The sequence below is a fragment of the Galeopterus variegatus genome, unplaced genomic scaffold, assembly GCF_000696425.1.
Source record: "Galeopterus variegatus unplaced genomic scaffold, G_variegatus-3.0.2 Scaffold5845, whole genome shotgun sequence".
NCBI classification, from domain to species: domain Eukaryota; kingdom Metazoa; phylum Chordata; class Mammalia; order Dermoptera; family Cynocephalidae; genus Galeopterus; species Galeopterus variegatus.
Genome location: NW_007731956.1, coordinates 41,671 through 60,535, shown reverse-complemented (window position 1 = coordinate 60,535; position 18,865 = coordinate 41,671). Strand labels below are relative to the sequence as shown.

The 18,865-nt window shown below is 41.0% G+C and overlaps 1 protein-coding gene across 1 annotated transcript in view; it reads right to left on the bottom strand.

The window, feature by feature from the left end:
• Window positions 1-18,865, bottom strand: part of PRKDC (protein kinase, DNA-activated, catalytic polypeptide) — a gene marked incomplete at its 3' end in the record, with an annotated part of 134,792 nt that overhangs the window by 80,411 nt on the left and 35,516 nt on the right. The window contains 8 exon segments of the mRNA XM_008590104.1: window positions 8,275-8,402; window positions 10,946-11,113; window positions 12,255-12,359; window positions 12,758-12,943; window positions 15,881-16,084; window positions 16,975-17,133; window positions 18,024-18,156; window positions 18,541-18,749. Of these exon segments, the coding sequence (XP_008588326.1) occupies window positions 8,275-8,402; window positions 10,946-11,113; window positions 12,255-12,359; window positions 12,758-12,943; window positions 15,881-16,084; window positions 16,975-17,133; window positions 18,024-18,156; window positions 18,541-18,749 (1,292 nt within the window).

The window sequence follows — 18,865 nt, the reverse complement described above, 5'->3', positions numbered from 1 at the left end:
ACCATACTTTTTATTCATTTCCAAGAACCCTCAAATCAAATGCAGGCATCAGGAAGAAGAATATTTTTATTTACTCTCAAATCTGATCTTGCTTAAAGAACATCTAGAAGGCTCTGGAAGAATCTCAGTCCTAAACATGATTACATCTCCAGGATGCGAAACTCATGAGTTATGATTTAAAATTCTATTTTCTCTCTACTAATGTTCCACAATTCCTATTTCCTATAAAGAGATATGCCCATCTGTCCACCCTTTATTTTCTCACCTGGAAAATAAGATATTTAAATGATCACCTATAAGGTTTTATCTAAAAATCTATAATTAAGAATGCAGAGTTAGTGTCCTCATCTATAAAATTAAGGGGTTAGAACTAAATGATCATTAAAATTCTGATGCTCTTAAGTTAGATACTAACCAGGGTAAAAATATTAGATTCAGAAGGTAATTCAGTCATAAAATGTTATGGTGGTAGGACACTAGAGCCACAGAGGCTTTGCGATATTCACTTGGACATGACAATAGATTGAATGTTTATGTCCCCCCAAAGTTCATGCCAATGTGATGGTATTTGGAGGTGGGGCTTTTGGGAGGTGATTAGGTCATAAAGGTGGAAACTTCATGAATAGGATTAGTGTCCTTATAAGAGGAGGCCTCAGAGAGATACCCTCACCCCTTCTACCACACAGTGAGAAGACAGCTGTCTGTGAACCAGGAAACAAGCCCTCACCAGACACTGAATCTATGGGCGCCTTGATCTTGGACCTCCCAGCCTCCATAGCTGTAAAAAATAAATTGTTGTTGTTTATAGGCCACCCAGTCTGTTGTATTTTGTTACAGCAGCCCAAATGGACTAAGACATGCACTGTCCTCGATTTAACTTCTCTTGATGAGCTTTCTGCTAGTGAGCAGAGTGGAAAACATGTGCTCCAGCCTTAAAACACTTAACTAAAGGACAGAAAAGAAAAAGCAAAAGAAGAGGAGTAAAATTCTAATTCTAAAATTGAACCAACAGCTGGTCTAACAAAAATACATGCAATGAACACTGAATATGAAAATATGTTTTATTTCCCTCACAATTAAAGAAACACAAATTAAAGTAACAAGAGATCCTTTCTCATCTAAAAATTAGAAAAAAATCCAAATGTTTGAGAACATCCTCTACTGGCAAGATGGTGGTGAAATAGATAGTCTCGTGCATTCCCGGAGAGAATGCAAAATAATACAGCCCCAAAAGAAGGGATGTGGAGATATCTAAGAAAATTATAATGCATCTATGATGGAGTTTGGATGTGTTGTCTCCTCCAAAACTCATGTGGAAATTTGATCTCCAATATGGCAGTGTTGGCACCTTTTCTCTCCCTCTTACTTCCTCTCTCTTGCTTCCTCTCGCCATGTGATCTGCTTGTACCCACCGGCTGCCTACCACTTTCCGCCATGAGTAGAAGCAGCCTGAGGCCTGTGCCTGATGCTGGCTGTCCCAGAATCGTAAGCCAAATAAACCTCTTTCCTTTATAAATCACCCAGTCTCAGGTATTCTGTTATAGCAACACAAAACAGGCTAAAAAATCTACCTTTTTCCTACATTTAGGAATCTACCCCAAAGAAACAATGGCAAGACAGAAAATGTCATAAACACCACTGTTGCATTATCTTAAAAAGCAAAAGATTGAATCGAAAAGTCCATCGGTAGAGGGCTGCTTCAAAATATTATGATACTGCCTTGCAATGAAGAATTACACACTTGCTTGAAAAAAAGGAATGGGGAAAAAATCTGCTGATTTGGAGGGATCAAGTGGAGAAAAAGGAGGTGAAGAGGCAGAGGAGTAGCAGGGGCAGAGCAGCAGCAAGACTGCAATCCAGTGCACCGCACAGTTCTGACCCTAGAACCACACGCATGTTCTACATGACCAAAAGAAAATTACGTTAAAAAATGATAAACAACTTCTGCAATTCAAAAATTAATTAAAACAAGCATACTTAACTAATATAAAAACCACACAAAATTTGACTGTATATCTCAGACTATAAAGTCTTTACTAAAAATTATAAGTAAATTTTTTAAATAAAATGAAAATTTTTAACTTCATCCAGCTGTCATTATTCTTAGCAGTAATACTGTTATTGTTATTTTTGAAAGTATTTTATGTGTATTTTAGGATAAAACAACTAAGTAATGACAGAATGTTATTAGAAACAATATTATAAAGAAAAAAGAGAATAAGATATACAGTGTAAGGAAATAAGAGAACAAGAAAAGTTAAATTAAAATCCTATAATATTAAGTTTGAAAGAGAAATAAAGAATAAGGGAAAGAAAAAAGCATAAGAAAAGAAACTTAAAATCCCATAAAAGAAAAAAAAGAGTAAGAAGTGGAAAAACGAAAACAAAAGAATAAGATACAAGGAATTTAGTAGTAAAAACTTCATTTGCATTTTTTTTTTTTGCCTGATTGCACTGGCTAGAACCATCAGTATTATGTTGAATATAAACAGACAAGTCAGATATCCTTGTTTCATTCTCAATTTTAGAAGGAAAGCATTTAGTCTCCCACTATTAAATATTTTGTTGGCTGCTGATTTTTTGTAGGTTACCTTTGTCACTTTTATCATGAATGGATGCTGGATAGTGCCAATTTTTTTTTGTGGCTATTGCAACAATAACGTAGTTTTTGCCCTTTTGCTATTCATACAGTATGTAAAACTAGTTGACTTCCAAGTGTTAAACCAGCCTTGTATTCCTAGGAAAAGCACCAACTGGTTATGGTGTGTAATCTGTTACAAATACGTACTGTTGGATCTGGATTGCTGACGTATTTTTTTAGGGTTTGTGTGTCTCTATCCATGAAGAATATTGGTCTTGTTTCCTTGTGGTGTCTTTTTCTGGCCTTGGGATCAGGGTGCTACTTGGCCTCATAAAAGGAGTTGACAGTGCTCCTCCCTCCTCTGTTTTCTTAAGAATTTATGAAGTATTAGTAGTATTCCTTCTTAAATATTTGATAAAATTCACCAGTAAAGTTATCTGGGTCTGGGCTTTCCACTGTGGGAACATTTTTAATTATTAATTCAATTTATTTATGTGTTAATGGTATATTCAGAATTTTTTTATTTCTTCTTGATTCAATTTTGGTAACTTGTTACTTTCTAGGAATTTGTCCATTTCACTTAAATTGCTGAATTTGTTGGCATAATATTTTCATAATATTCTCTTACAATCTTTTCAATCTCTGAGAAGTCAGTGGCAATGTCTCTCATTCCTAATTTTCATAAACTATGTTCTTTATTTTTGGTTAGTCTAGTCAATTCCATTTATCTTTTCAAAAACCAATTTTTGGTTTCACTGACTTTTTTCTCTATCATTTTTTTTATCTGGTTTCTATTTCATTAATTTTCACTCTAATCTTTATTATTCCCTTTCTTTGGCTTGTTTTTGACTTAGTTTTCTTTTTCTTGGCCAGTAAGGGGATCGCAACCCTTGGTGTGGTGTCGCCCACACCGCGCTCAGCCAGTGAGCGCACCGGCCATTCCCATATAGGATCCGAACCTGCGGCGGAAGCATCGCTGCGCTCCCAGTGCCGCACTCTCCCGAGTGCGCCACGGGGCCGGCCCTCTTTTTCTAAATTTTAAGAGAAATCTTAGATTGCTGATTTGAGATTGTTCTCATTTTCTAATATAAACATTAAAAGATATAAATTTTTCTCTAAGCACTACTTTAGCTGCATCCTATACATTTGGATATGCTTTTTTCTTACTTTATTCTGATCAGAATACTATCTGACTTCCCTTGCAATTTCTTCTTTGACCCAAGGGTTATTTAGAAATGTGTTGTTTATTAATTAGATGGTTATTTAGAAATACTTTCAGTTTCCCCAACTTCCTTCTTTCATTAATCTCTAAATTAACTTTATTGTGGTCAAAGAACATACTTTGTATGATGTCAATCCTTTTCAAGACTTATTTCATGGCCTAGTATATGGTCTGTCTTGAAGAATGTTCCATGTATTCTCAAAAAGAATATATTCTGTGCTGTTGTGCAGAATGTTTTACACTTGGTTAATCATGATATTTTTTAAAGTGTCGATAAAAAGGAGTGAACTATTAATTCATGCTATATCACGGATAAACCTCAAAAACATTCTGCTGGAGAAAGAAGCCAGAGATAAGAGATCATATATTGTATGATTTTATTTATATGAAATGTCTAGAAAAGGCAAATTTATAAAGACAGAGAGTAGATTAGTGGTCACCGGAGCTGGGGCTAGGAATAGGAGTCAACTGTGAATGTTCACACAGGATCTCGCTGGGGGAATTAAAATGTTCTATGATAATGGTTGCACCACCTGGTAAAGTTTCCAAAAATCACTTAATTGTATACTTAAAAAGGGTAAATTTTGTAACATGTAAAATATAACTCAATAAAATAAATTTACATAAACATTTACAAATTTAATATAAATAAATGGCAATTTAAAAAATCATCGTACGTTTATAATTAAAAGTAGCCATGGTGCCTGGTTCCAGTCAAGAAGGCGGAAGAGACAGTTCCCAGTGTCACTGTCTCCCACAAATCAACCAATTCACAACTATAAAAATGTACCAACAGCCAAACTGGGACCACTGGAGTTCAGGGGTAGAGGAGAAGAGACCTATGAAGTCATGCAGGCGGCAGAAACCACGATTAGAGAAAAAAAAAAAAAACTGCTCAGAGCGTTTTGTGCCACAGCTGCTTTAAGGCTGGAGTTGATGAGTGCATGGACCAGGAGCCAGCAGAAGCCACAGCTGTGCCCTTCAGATGGAGTTACTTGGAGGCGGCAGGGGAGAAGATGGCCTTGGCAGTCCACAGGACAGCAAGACCACTAATAGGGTTCCCATGCACACAGGCAGGAGGAAGGAGCCAGAACAACTGACAAAAGGGAGCCATTCGAAGGCCAGTGAGTCATCACAAGGGACCGGCACAGGGCCCGTCCATGGGAAGTGTTTGGAGTATCGGCGGTTGGGTAGACGTGCCTACCAGGAGAACAGTGGGACACAGCAAGGACAGCCGATCAGCCCCCCAGTCAGCACAGGATCACTCAGAGGAGACTGGTCGGGAATGCAGAATTGCATGGAGTGCAGTTTGATGAAAAAACTCAGGCCCAGATCAGAGTTTCTACACAACACAGATCCACCTGGTCTCTGGAGAGCCAGAAGTACATATAAGGTCAACCATTAAACCTTGAGCTGCACAAAAAGCCTTCCCTAGGGAAACAGCAGCAAAGCAGCAATTTAACTCAACCACACAGCTCAAGTACTGGTCCCCACAGGAAGTTCCTCCATTTTAGATGTAAGCAAAGGACAAAAAATTAGTTCCAGCCCAGGCACACCACCAGCACCATGGGGTCTGCCTGGGAACCAGAGTCTTGGAGCCGGGGACCAGACCCCACTCCAACATCCAGACACACCACGCCAGCACCTCAGGGTCCGCCTGGGGACCCAAGGCATGGAGAAGGGGACAGGACCCCCCTCCCACAACCAGGCACACTGTGCCAGTGCCTCAGGGCCTGCTCCAAGACCCAAGGCATTGAGAAGGTGACTGGACCCCACTCCCACATCCAGGCACACCACTAGCGCCTCAGGGCCTAGTCGAGGGGCTTGGAGCATGGAGTCAGTGACCAGGCCCCCATCCCACAACCAGGCACAGCATGCCAGTGCCTCAGGGCCCACCCAGGTACCCAAGGAATCAAGAAAGGGACTGGACCCCCACTCCCACAACCAGGCACACTGAGCCAGTGCCTCGGGGCCCACCTGGGGACCTGAGGTATGGAGCCGGAGACCAGACCCTCCTCCCACAACCAGGCACACCATGCCAGCACCTCAGGGCCCGCCCAGTGGCTCAAGGCATGGAGAAAGGGACCAGACCCACCTCACACAACCAGGCATACTGCGCCAGCACCACAGCACCTGCCCGGGGACCCAAGGCATGGAGAAGGGGACCGAAGCTGCCTCCCACAACCAGGCACACCATGCCAGTTCCTCAGGGCCCACCCGGGGACCCAAGGCATGGAGAAGGGGACCGGACACACCCCCACAACCAGGCACACCATGCCAGCGCCTCAGGACCCACCTGGGGGCCTGAGGCATGGAGAAGTGGACTGGACCCCCCCTCCCACAACCAGGCACACTGCACCAGTGCCTCAGGACCCACCTGGGGACCCGAGTCAGTGAGAAGGGGACCAGAACTGCCTCCTGCAACCTGGCGCACCACTCAGTGCCTCGGGGCCTTCCCGGGGACCTGGGGCATGGAGAAGAGGAACAGTCACACCCCACAACCAGATACAATGCCAGCTCCAAGGAGCATACCAAAATCATCCTCCATGTGAGTGGCCCACCACAGCCACCACAATAACCATGGCTGCTACTAAAGCAACTAGCATGGAGAAGTAAACTGGACCCCCCCTCCCACAACCAGGCACACTGCACCAGTGCCTCAGGACCCACCTGGGGACCCGAGTCAGTGAGAAGGGGACCAGAACTGCCTCCTGCAACCTGGCGCACCACTCAGTGCCTCGGGGCCTTCCCGGGGACCTGGGGCATGGAGAAGAGGAACAGTCACACCCCACAACCAGATACAATGCCAGCTCCAAGGAGCATACCAAAATCATCCTCCATATGAGTGGCCCACCACAGCCACCACAATAACCATGGCTGCTACAAAAGCAACTAGACACCACAACCACCACACAGAAAGTCCACCAATCACTGGAGTGCACTGACACAAGGACAGTCACTAGCAGAGATAAAAGAGGAGGATGTCTCTCTCCACAAAGCCCATTTCAGAGTGACAGTAGAAGCATCTGCTCTATGATAATATTGGGGGACCTGATCATACCTCTCAGCATTGGACAGATCATCTAGGCAACAAATTAACAGAGTAACCATTATTCTTGCAGAAGATAATCTAGAGTAATTAGAGTAACCTAGAGTAATTAGAGGGGGGAGTTGGGAGGGGGGGCGTGGGGGATGGGGAGAGATTGGACAAGGGGCATAAAAAATAATTATGATTTGTAACAACATATATGCTAGTAATACTGATTTGATCAACATATCTCAGTGTTGTCGTATAACTTCGTATAATGTATGCTATACGAAGTTATTACGAGAGAGATACCCTATCAATTTTGATTCAATAAATAAAAATAAAACAAACTAACAAACAAAAAAAGCAGGCATGGCATCAAGCCTGTACTTTAAAAATCAATAATCAAATATGTCCCTCATTTCCCACTGTATTTTTACTTAAATACTAAATTGCATTTGAGATAACCATAATGTAATTCCTAATCCTAGTGATGAGGACAAGTTCTTCATCAGTGTAATTCTAGCTACTTAAGTTAGAAGGAACAAAAGAATCAGAAAAATGGCCACTTGCACCTCCTAATGAAATAACTGATTCAGGGCAACTGTCATAAGCAGATGCTAAAACCAATAGGAAGATGCTGTGAGGAACATGGACGATCCCTCTCAGCGTCACTCCTGGCAGGACCACCAGACATTATGTGCTGCTAATGCCATGAATATGAAGTACAGAGCATCAACTATTAAGCAGTCTTCCCAAAATTTGAACCTGAATCTAATTGAGCTTTAGACTTAGATTTCTATTTACAGAAAACACAGGGGCTAGAGGAACAAGATAAAGAAAAGAACAGGAGAGAATAAGATAAATCCAGAATGTAAGACATCATAGAGGACAAGTGTCCAGGTTTCTTCAACAACAAAAGAAAAATTAACAAAGTAGGGGACTGTTCTAGATGAAGACATATTTAAGAGACGCAACAGTGAAATGCACATATGAACCTTGTTTGGATCAAAATTCAAATAATTCAATGGTATAGGACCATTTGACAACTTTGTTCAGCTGATAATGGTGTTAAGAGCTATCTAGGAAAATAGCTTTTTTTAGAAATATATAAAGATTTAGAGGTGAAACGGCATGGCGTCAGAGATTTGCTTTAAATTATAACAGCGGAAAGAAAAAAAGATCAAAGAGGGAATGAAGCTGGGAAAATGCTGATGATTGTTCAATCTACAGCCTCATCTATGCTTCTTCTCTAGCGCTGCATATGTTTGAAAACTTTTGTAATAAAAGTTTGTTTTGTTTTGTTTTAAAGAAAAAGAAAAAAATATTAGTGGCAAGAGTTGAGTGCAATTACTACTCAACTTTTTTGGAACAGAGATAATTTCCCACATAAATAAAATGTGTGTGGTTCCTGGAACCCCAGATTAGAATAGAATGACTTACTTTCTAGCAATCTTTTTGAAAGTGGACTGAAATAATTCTTCCATAATATGTTGCTGTTCCCGACAAAGAATTTCTGTCATCAACTGTAGCAATATGGGACTCTGAGATAATTCCAACGCATCTAGAAACTAGAAAAAACAAAAACAAAAAACATCATCATCATCATCAAAATTGTTATTTTTGTTTTGTTTTTAACAGCCCTAAAAAAAAATAGAAAAAAATATAACATAATTTCACAGAGAATTAACAATGCTAATATTTTTGTCATTGTTACAGACATAGTTAGTTAATGCCTGGTACATAATAATGTTCCTTAAATACTTGAGTTTTGATTCCCTTTAGGTTTTGCATTTGTTTTTCTCCTCTTTAGCCCCAGGTTCTGAACTTCCACAATGACGTGGCTTCGTGGGTTTTCCTCTTCTGCCACGCCAGGAATCCTCGTGCCCTTTCATCCAGGAGACCCGTGTCTTTTCCACGCCATTCTCTCTGCAAAGCAGCCGTCCCAAGCTGCTTCTCTAATGCTCTTGTCTTTACGTGCCCATCCTCCATCTTGATGTCTGTTTGTTCCACTTTCTAGGAGATATCCTCAATTTTATCTTCAGAGCAGAAAAGGTAAGTTTTTATTTAAATTTTCCTTTTACTTGTTTAATTTCTACAAGCCCTTATTTGTCCTACTTCATGGACACAATTCCTTCTGTCATCTCTGACACTACTCTGCAGCTTCTTTGACCCATTCTGTGCTCTTCTCTCCCTTTGATTCCATTCCTTGAGCTCCTTTTTCCTATTGGTTTGCATTTTTTCTTAACTTAGAAGCTTTCTTCAAATATCAATGACTGTTTGCATTTATGCTTACGTTTATTCATTTACGTTAAGGACGCATTAAAGATCTACTTAGAATCTTTGTGGATGCTAAAACCATTAGGTGACAGGTTGCTGGAGAACAGGATGCTTACGTGATACGAACATAATGGTGTCACGCCATCCGTTACTTGCTAATTTCAGAAAGAAATCACACCATTCAACAGAGAGATGAGGCAGTCACCACCTCAACCAGGCACCAGACTCGAGGTACTGTTGCCAAGAAGGTTAACCTGAATCTCATGACCAAGTTTTAAACCTAACTTCCCATTAGAAGAAACAGAGGATAGAAGAACAAGCTAAAAAAAAAACCTCAAGGAAACAATCAGACAAACAGGAATAACACCTAAGAGAAGTTCTCTAGTTTCTTTCAAAAACTCAGTGTTATAGAACAATAAAAGGGATGAGAAGTGAAGTGAACTAGTTTTAGATTAAAAGACAGTAGTAACATTACAATTTGATGCAATTGTTAATTAGAACCTGTTTTCAAAAAACAGCTATCCGTGGGGACATATGGAGAAATGTGGATACGGACTACATAACAGATGATATGAGAGGATTGTTAATTTTCTTAGGTATGATCATGGTATTGCACTTTATTCTTAGGACATGTGTGCTAAACTACTTAGGGATAAAGCATCATGTGCCTGAAACTAACTTGCAAATGTTTCAGCCAAAACAAAAAAATACACACATATAGATAAAGAAAATACATCAAAATACTAGCAATTGTTGAACATAGGAGATAATGACATGGATTTTATTTTTTCACTTTCAACTTTTCTGTATATTTGGAAAAAAATGATATAAACAGGATGTGAAGGAGAGAATCTGTATAGATGGGTGTTGATTGTAAACTGGCCTTTCCATGGGGCCACTTGGCTTCCTTTTGGACAGTGACTGGGTCCCTGGACAAGAGACCCAGTAAAGAGTTGGAAGGAAGCTGTAATGCCTTTTACAACCAGTCTCGGATGCCATGCAGCAGCACTGCTTCTACTACATTCTCGTCCTTAGAAGATCGTCTCCAAGTCCAACCCACACCCAATGGGAGGAAAACCAGATCTGCCTCGCAGTGGAGGAGTGAAAGCCTCGTGCAGCAGGAAGAGCACATAGACGGGCTGTGCTGGTGCAGTCATCTTCAGAACACAGTCTGCCAGGCCCACAGCAAGTGCTTATCTCTGCCACCGCATGCACTACAGCGGGTTCTAATCATCTCATTCCTTGTGCTTCTTCCTTACTCTACTTAGAAGCTCCTAGAAAACAATGTCTTGTTTTGGGATATTCTGGACATTAGCCCGGCGCTTAGTACGTCGAGTATGGCAAACCACTACCCCTCGCCCAACAGTCATTCTCCTATTTTTTCTTTAGCGGTCGAACCCCTGAATGCTAGTTGAGCACTTGGTCACCCAGAGTGAAAATGACATTCACAGCCTTGCCTGCAGCTGCACGTGGCAAATGGGTTATCAGCAACAATGAGCTGCAACTCCTGTGTTGAGTCCTGGAGGGAAGGATGTGTTCTCCACTACCCTTTTCTCCCTCTTGTTGGCTGGAAGGGAACAAGACAGCAGGAGCTGGAGCAGCCATTCTGGGCCAGCAGAAGATGTGTGAGCAAAAAGGTAAAAGGAGACGGGGTCCCTGCTGACTGCAGGGCTGCCCTGGGCTGCCAACCTAGACTTGTACAAAAGAGAGAAATGGTCTACCACCTGTGCACAACACTAGTATTTCAGAGTTTTCCAGCTGTACATTAGACAGTATCATCAACAACAACAAAAAATCAATGTTGTAATTTTACTTGATATTACTAAAAACTAACCTTTTTCAAGCAATCCACATAATTATTGTATCGCAAAGTTCCCGGGGGAAATTCATCAGACTTCATAGGGAAATTAGAAACAATAAGCTTTTCAAGAACACACTTAAGGTGATCCAGACTGTCTCCAGTAAGATTGGTGAAGAATGGAAGAAGAATTACAGCTTGACTCTGTGGAGCAATACAGACACATGAAATTGCACTGACTGTGGCTTACAGATCGTATAGAATAAATAAAATTACTGCTTTCTAAAGACTTTGCAAATAAAGCACTGTGTGGATTCAATGAATGACTTCAGAGTAACTTCTAGATCATATTAAAATCCAGCCTGAACATAATTCTGTTCCTCAACTTTGACTCTAGAGGTCAATCAGCTGACTTGGGCCATATATACAGAAATAAAGAAGGTACCGGGCTGATTCTGTGTGTGTTCTCTCCTTCTAAAAATAAAGAACCTAGAGGAAATGTATGGACAGATTTCGTGTGGAAAGAACATCTTAAATAACCTGTGGGATAATTTACAACTACCCGTTACAAAACTACCTCAGAACTTTACACTGAGCTTAACAGGAAGGAATTAGGTATTGATTTCTATCTTCCTTGAATGGCTGGTAAATTCCAAGCCTCTCTCATATGAAGAAATAGGAAACTTGATTAATCACACAGAGCAGAAAACTCCAAAGAATTATCCTCTTTATCCCTTTCATTAAGAAAGATCCCTTTCATTAGGCCACATTTTAAAAGAGCTTAAAATCTAATATATCTAATATAATCTAATAGTATAGAGGACTTTAAGATTAGCCACCTTAAAATTACAATATTTATTAAAGTCTTGACTCTAGAAATCACTAAGAGATTTTACATTATTTTTAATAGAAAAATGATTGAGCAATAGATTGAAGTTACTATAACGATTCCAAAAAGCCAATTTAAATCATATATGTGCAAAGACAAATGTCAGTTCTACCAAGTATGAATATCTCATGGCTATACTTTAAAAGAAATGCTCTCATCTCTTGGAGAAATATTCTGAAGCTTGTGCAGATCACATCAATTGAAGCCTGGGGTTTGCATCAGGTGGTGATGAGATTTGGAGTTGGTGAGTTGGAGTGACTGTACAGTTGAAACAAATATGCCCACACACTGAGGGTTGTCAAGACAGGGTAATAAGTACATGGGGTTAGTATGCTAGCCTATTTTTGTACATATTTGAAATTTTCCATAATAAAATTTTTAAAAATCACAAATATGCAAAAATATAAAAATGGGAAAGAGAGAATGTTCTAAAAAAAATATTTTAAAATTATTTACCTTTAAGTGTAGTCCCAACTTTGAATCGGCAAGTAAGCTAACATATGTTGTAAAGACTTCAGGGAAGGAGCTGTGATTTGTATGACAAGATACAGATGAATCAATCTAAATGAGGGAAAATAAAAACGTGACCATCTCTAAATTATGTCTCTACTTCCTTTAACACATTTTTCAAAAGTTTACATTTCAAAAATGAACTGCAAATTTGTTCTTGGGCTTCAACAATATTTCAACGATCTTGTTCTGAAACATTATACTACTATCTTTTAAGACAATGCATGTAAAGGCACATTAAACAGAGAAGGTACAAGAAACGATAAGAATAACAAATGATGTAAAATAATGAAAAAGTAAAAAACGTAAGGAAATCTGCAATCATCCTGTCAAAATATTTTTGTTTATCAAACCAATGAGCTTTTGAAGCAATTTCCAACAAATTTTTAAAGATACAAGTTACAGAGTATAAAACAACAATCATACTCTCTTTAGGTTTCTCAAAATACCTGTAAAATTTTTGACAGCAAGGCCAGCACTGCCATTTTACTCTCGGGAGCAGAATCCCTGGCCCACCATGAGTCACACTGCCTCCAGTTCTGCAGAATTGTGGTCACAAGTTCCAGTCCTTGGTTTTTCTGACTGGCTCGATCCCTGAAGCTCTGATCTAGCATACCATTCAAAATGGCACTCACCTGAAACAAATTTGTGGTGACTGAAGAAAAATTCTTAACATTGAGGATGGAAATAAAATTTCCTTTCATTTCAAATCTATTCTTGGAAAATAAAGATGCTATTTCTATTAAAGATGTTTATCTACTTCAAAACTTGCCAACTTTGAAAACAGCACTTGACACATAAATTTTCCCATAGAAAGCATAGGATAGCCTCATTTATGTCAATATGCCCATCCGGCGGCTCCTGGTTTTCTGAGTCTAAGGCATTTTCAGTGGAACTCCACTTGGAAGAATTAGCTCTCTGTCATCGCCATCGTCGCCACCACTGTGCACACATGTGCGCATGCACACGCACACAGCGCACATACATGCGCACACATGCACACACTCACAGCACATATGCTATTTCTTGTCCCACCACCACCTTTCCAACAGAGTGATATCATAGTTTTGGTTAGATTAACATTCAATATTCCTGTCATTTTGACAATGTAAACACTTTTCACAAATGCTTGAAGTAGTATACTACCAATACTTTTCCTTTCTTGCACATTCTGTTCACCCTGAAGTTAATCCTCACGTGCTTTCAGTGGCCATCGTGATTCATCATCAAACTCTCCCAAATTAAGCTGCTTCAAGCCATCTAAGCCCATCAGTAAGTTGTCTGCTCCACTTTTGTGGAACCCCAGCTCCTGCTCTGCAATGCCAGTGCCAGCTCCCCTGCATTGAGCCGATTTCTTGCATCCAACATCCTCCTCTTTCTTGGCTCACTGTCCTATTACTACCCACCCAGTAGCTTCGGGACAGGAGAAGTGCAGGAGATACATTCCTTTGGGATCTGGCATATCTGAAACATGGGCATTCTACTCTCAGACATAACTACAAATCCAGCTGGATTCGGAACTCCAGGCTGCAGATTTCTTCCATGAATTGTAGAAGAAATGTGACTCACAGTCCTGCAATGTCCACACTGCTATTGAGAAGACAAATGTCAATCAATTTCTTGATCCTTTTACACACAACTGGTTTTTCTCCTGTGGAAATTTTTCAGGATCTTTCCTCATGGTGAAAACCACAGGGGTCTAAATTCTCAAGAAATGAGTTCCATACGCAGCCATCTCCACACACTGTGCTGGCCACTCCACTGACCTTTTACATCTCAAACTCAAGGCCTTCATTCTGGGGGTCCTCCTGAGCTGTGTCCTCGGTGGAGGCCTCTCCTGGTCCTGCCCTTCAGAGCTGAGGTCCTGTCACCCAACCTTGTGCTCAGACCGCAAGGTTCCTCACTATTCCTCTCCCACTTTGTCTTTTCACTCTACTCTCTGTGAGAGTTCCTCAATTCTATCTTCCAAACCTATTTCATTTTTAACTTCTCATGCCTATGCTTAATTCCCAAGAGTTCTTTTTTGTTCTCTGACGCCCTTTTTCTGTAGCAACTCTTGTTTCATGGATACAGTACCTTCACTCACTCTGAGATTTTCTTTTTACATTTTCATCTCACTGAATGGTCTCTGCTACAAGTTGCTTTCCTCATGACTTCCCTTTTGGAATCCCTTTCCTCAGGTGCTAGGCCGCTGGCTGGAAGTGCTGTGCAGTGGGCAGGGCTCACTGACTGTGAGGATCGCTCTGCACTGACTGGGCTGGCAGCAATGACAGCACCTTCATTTTCTCTTAGGCCTGTCTGAATGTTCTGATGTCTTCCTGAAGGTATACACAGAGCTGACAGTACTCCAGGAGCCAGATTGGAAGAAAAGACTAAGAGCCTCAAAGTCTAGAATTTAGGAAGGCTTTCCTTTATTTTCCCTGTTTTCATGAAAGTATCCCTACACTCGACGATGCCTAGTGCCCCTGGTCCAGAGACACCTCTCCTCGCCAGAGAACCACCACCTCCAGCCTTCTCCTCAAGTGGGAGAGCAGGTGCCCTGGCAGGGGAGGGCTGACTTTCACCCAGTCCTCCTCTGCCAGCCTCCCCTCCACGTCCTACTGGGTCTCAGTATGATGCGCTGCCCATCTTCCTACCACTGGGGCACAGTGGCTCTCTTGGACTCTGGTCTGTCACACATGTCCTTGTGCTTTACAGTCTGTCACTCCTGAAGTTTGTTTTTCTTTTTCCTGTGTCTTTAAGGACTTTAAGATTGTGTTGTTATTTTTAACCCCATTCTATCATCTTAGAGGGATTTGGAGAAGGAGTACTGGTAAATGCATGTGTTTTTATCTGTAATTTTCACCAGAGGTCTCAATATCTGAAAGTTCAAAATGTTAAATGTCCTGAGTGTTGTGGGTTTACTACAATGTTATTTCTAACTTTAAGAAATACAAATTCCTAGTGCAATCTACCAAAAATACTCCCTACAATAAACAAGCACTGCTTGGAATAAAAGCTCAACTTAAGAAATTTTGCACTCTCCCTTAAAATGGTCATACCAACTGTTAACAGTTTCTGTCTACAGAGCAGGTTAAATTTCAGAATCCCGTAAGTTTAGTAAACCAAAGTCAACTATGTATATTAAATACTGGTCTCCAAAGACTCAACGTGAGGGGACAAAGGGTGATAGAGCAGGAATGTGCAGGAGATGATGGCTCAGCATGGAGACTGTGCAAGAGCCCAAGTACAGAAAGGGCTCTGGGAATGCGGGGACCAGCGCCTGGCAGGTGGAACATTAAGACAACTCTGAGCCTCGGGAAAGGTTTACAAGTGCCAATGGCACATCGTGGCAAAAGTCAATATCCTCTGTAGTTGTGCCTTTTAGTATTAGGCCTAGAGATTTGGGGGAAATAAAAGAATGGAAAAAATAATCGTTTCAAAGTTTGTTTTGTTTTTAAATATTAGCAAGAGGTTTTAACCTTCCAGGAAGAAATCTTGTTTTGTTTTAATAAAATATTACAGAAATGTGACAATCCTTTTACAAACATTACTTTAACTTGAAACATTAACTTGAAGGAAAATTTCATTACCATTTTGGGATTATCCACTGATGATTTCATGAGCTCCAATACAGCAAGATCTAGATTTTTCAACAACTCTGTGTTGATCGTTTCTGAGAACAAGCTGTAGAAATACTCTCCGTGGGAGAAGCTGATGATGCTTCTCTGTGAGCTGCCCAAGGATGGCACAGACAACACTGCTGTGTTCAGGAGAAGACTCACAAGGTGCTCACACTGTGAGGAAAGAAGCAGAAGGGACATGGCAGGGCACATCTTCACATGCTACAGAAAGACCCTTGGGTGGTGGATAACTTTGAAATCAGAAAATCACACAGAAGGGTCTAAAGAGAGCCTTTCAGGCAGAGCCTGGGATCTAGTTTAAATTGTAAACATTTCAATTAGCCTCCATTTTCTAGGTTTCCTTTTGGGAAAGAAAATATTCCCTGACTGATGTTTCTTTCAAATTTCCAGAAAATCTTGTTGTTGCTTTGAGGGTAGATTCTAGCAAGTGCAGATATTTTTAGACAATTTAAATATGTGATTGTCTACATTAAGTGGACAAGCAGACAAAGAAGAGGTTTCTGCTAGGGGAGAAGGGAAGACCGGACAGAGCGCCTGCGCAGGACTGGCTGCAGAGCTCGGCAGCAAGGGGGGGCTGTATGAGGCCAGTCTTGACAGTTCCCTTAATGTGCAGGGATCAAAAACAAAACAAAACAACAGGCCATGAACACATTTTTCTGTGGTGTCTCTGGGATTATCCTCCAGGGCCCTCCCGTGTCATCCGCCCAAAGAACCAGAAGGACAGGGGAAGAGGCCATGTATCAAGACAGGTCAGCTTGAAGGCCACAAAATGTTCTCTGCTTAGAGTCCTTCTAAAGACAAAAACCTCAATTTAAAAAGAATGTTGATATTTTATATAAAAAAAAGTGTTAAGAAAACAGTCTTTTAGAAATTAGTCAACGCATGTAAATCAATTACATACTTGTCCAGCTAAGACCTTACCCAACTAAATTCCAGTTTCTATAGACACAATGAAGTGTCTCTATATTTCTGTCTCTATATTTCTATTTCTGTCCATATATTTCTATCATTAGGAAAATGCAGCACGTAGATGTTTTTCCTACCAGTACTCCAAAAGCAAAGGCCAACTCCAGAAGTCCACTGGCCAGTTGCTTACAACTAGGGTCTAGAGAAGGCAGACACTGTCGCTCATCTCGAGGTGCGATTCCTTTATAAACGAGGGAAAGAACTTTTGTGCCAATAGAATGATGCAGATCTGTAGACTAAAACAAAGTCAACACTGAAATGCATAGCAAAGGATATTTTATAAAAAAACACAATTTCACTCCTCTCAATTAAAAACTCCATGTTAGGGCCAACCCCATGGCTCACTCGGGAGAGTGCAGCGCTGGGAGCGCAGCAGCACTCCCGCCGCGGGTTCCAATCCTATGTAAGGATGGCCGGTGCACTCACTGGCTGAGTGCGGTACAGGTGACACCAAGCCAAGGGTTACGATCCCCTTACCAGTCACAAAAAAAGAAAAAAAAAAAAAAAGCCCCCCTCCATGTTAGCTAACTCTGAAAACTGCTGTCAAATTTTCAGGAAAATTTAACTCAACTTTGCTTTCTTTTTTTTTTTTTGTCTTTTTTTCGTGGCTGGCAATGGATCGCAACCCTCGGTGTCGCGCCCGTACCGGACCGGGACTAGCAACGGGATCACAACCCTCGGTGTTGCCCCCGCTCCTCGCTCAGCCAGTGAGCGGCCAGTCTATATGTGGGATCCGAACCCTCGGCGGGAGCGCCGCCGCACTTCCCAAGCGGCGCACTGTAGAAGTGCACCACCGGGCTGGCCCCCTCAACTTTGCTTTCTATGCTGTATTTTTCATTTATGCTGCCTCATCACAAAGGCACAACAGCAATTAGTTCCTAATGTTTTTCAGAAGGCTGTTCTGGAAATATTCAAATGCCCTTTATTTTACGTTCATCTATAAATTTTTATATTTACTTTCATATTTGTATTCCAGATAATACGTATATATCTAGAGCAAATATTTCTGTAATTCCCATTTCAGCATGCTCAGTACATAAAGGATATCTAATAAAGAACATAAATAAGTACATAAGTTAGCATAATAAAGCTACTAGAAATATAAAAACAACTTGGTCATGCTTACCTCAGATGGAACTATTACATGCAAAGCACCAGCTCTGTGAAGCTGTCTGCATGCTGACAGGATGGAAGCCAGCCTGGGCCTGTTCACTTGAGCATCAGGGCCATACAAGTCAGCAGCACAAAGCTCCTCAATGCTGGCCACATGGGAAACATAAAAAGAAAACTAGGTGAATTCTGATCTTGTTAAATTATCAGGGTACATTGAAAAATGTGTGCATTGTTATTTACTTAATACTTGGCACTCAAATTCATTAACATGGTCCTGGGAACAAATACAGGCACTAATCTAGCTGTGGAAGTCAAGGAGGGAGCTGACCACATCTGAAGCTTGCTTGTCCCAGGCACAGGTAAGGCACCTGCTAAATACCTGACTTCCAGACAGCTAGTGACATCATATGCACCAAACACCCCACTGATGGGATCCTTCCTAGAGAAAGTGAGAGCTATGGCAGCCGCCAGGAGCACTGCAACGTGCTGTACCTTAAGGACCCCAACAGTGCAACACCCCAAGTGCCCACCTCTGCACTGTTATTGTTTCCTTCAGGTGAGTCTCAAGAAGGTCTCTACACGGGGACTTCTTCATTGCTTTCACCAGGTTGACACAAACACTAGGAAGATGATCCATAACCTGGACATCACCAATGTCAAAACCTATGCTCACAGGCTCACAGAGCATTTGCACTAAGAGTTTCACAAGGTTTGTGTTACACAAATCCTTTTCCAGGAGCTGTAAAAAACAGTTTGGAAAAAAAATAATAAAACACTTCTACCAGCCTGCATTTATATTTTCTTTCTTTTTTTTTTTTTTTTTTTTCCCCCCCCCATGCATTTATATTTTCACCA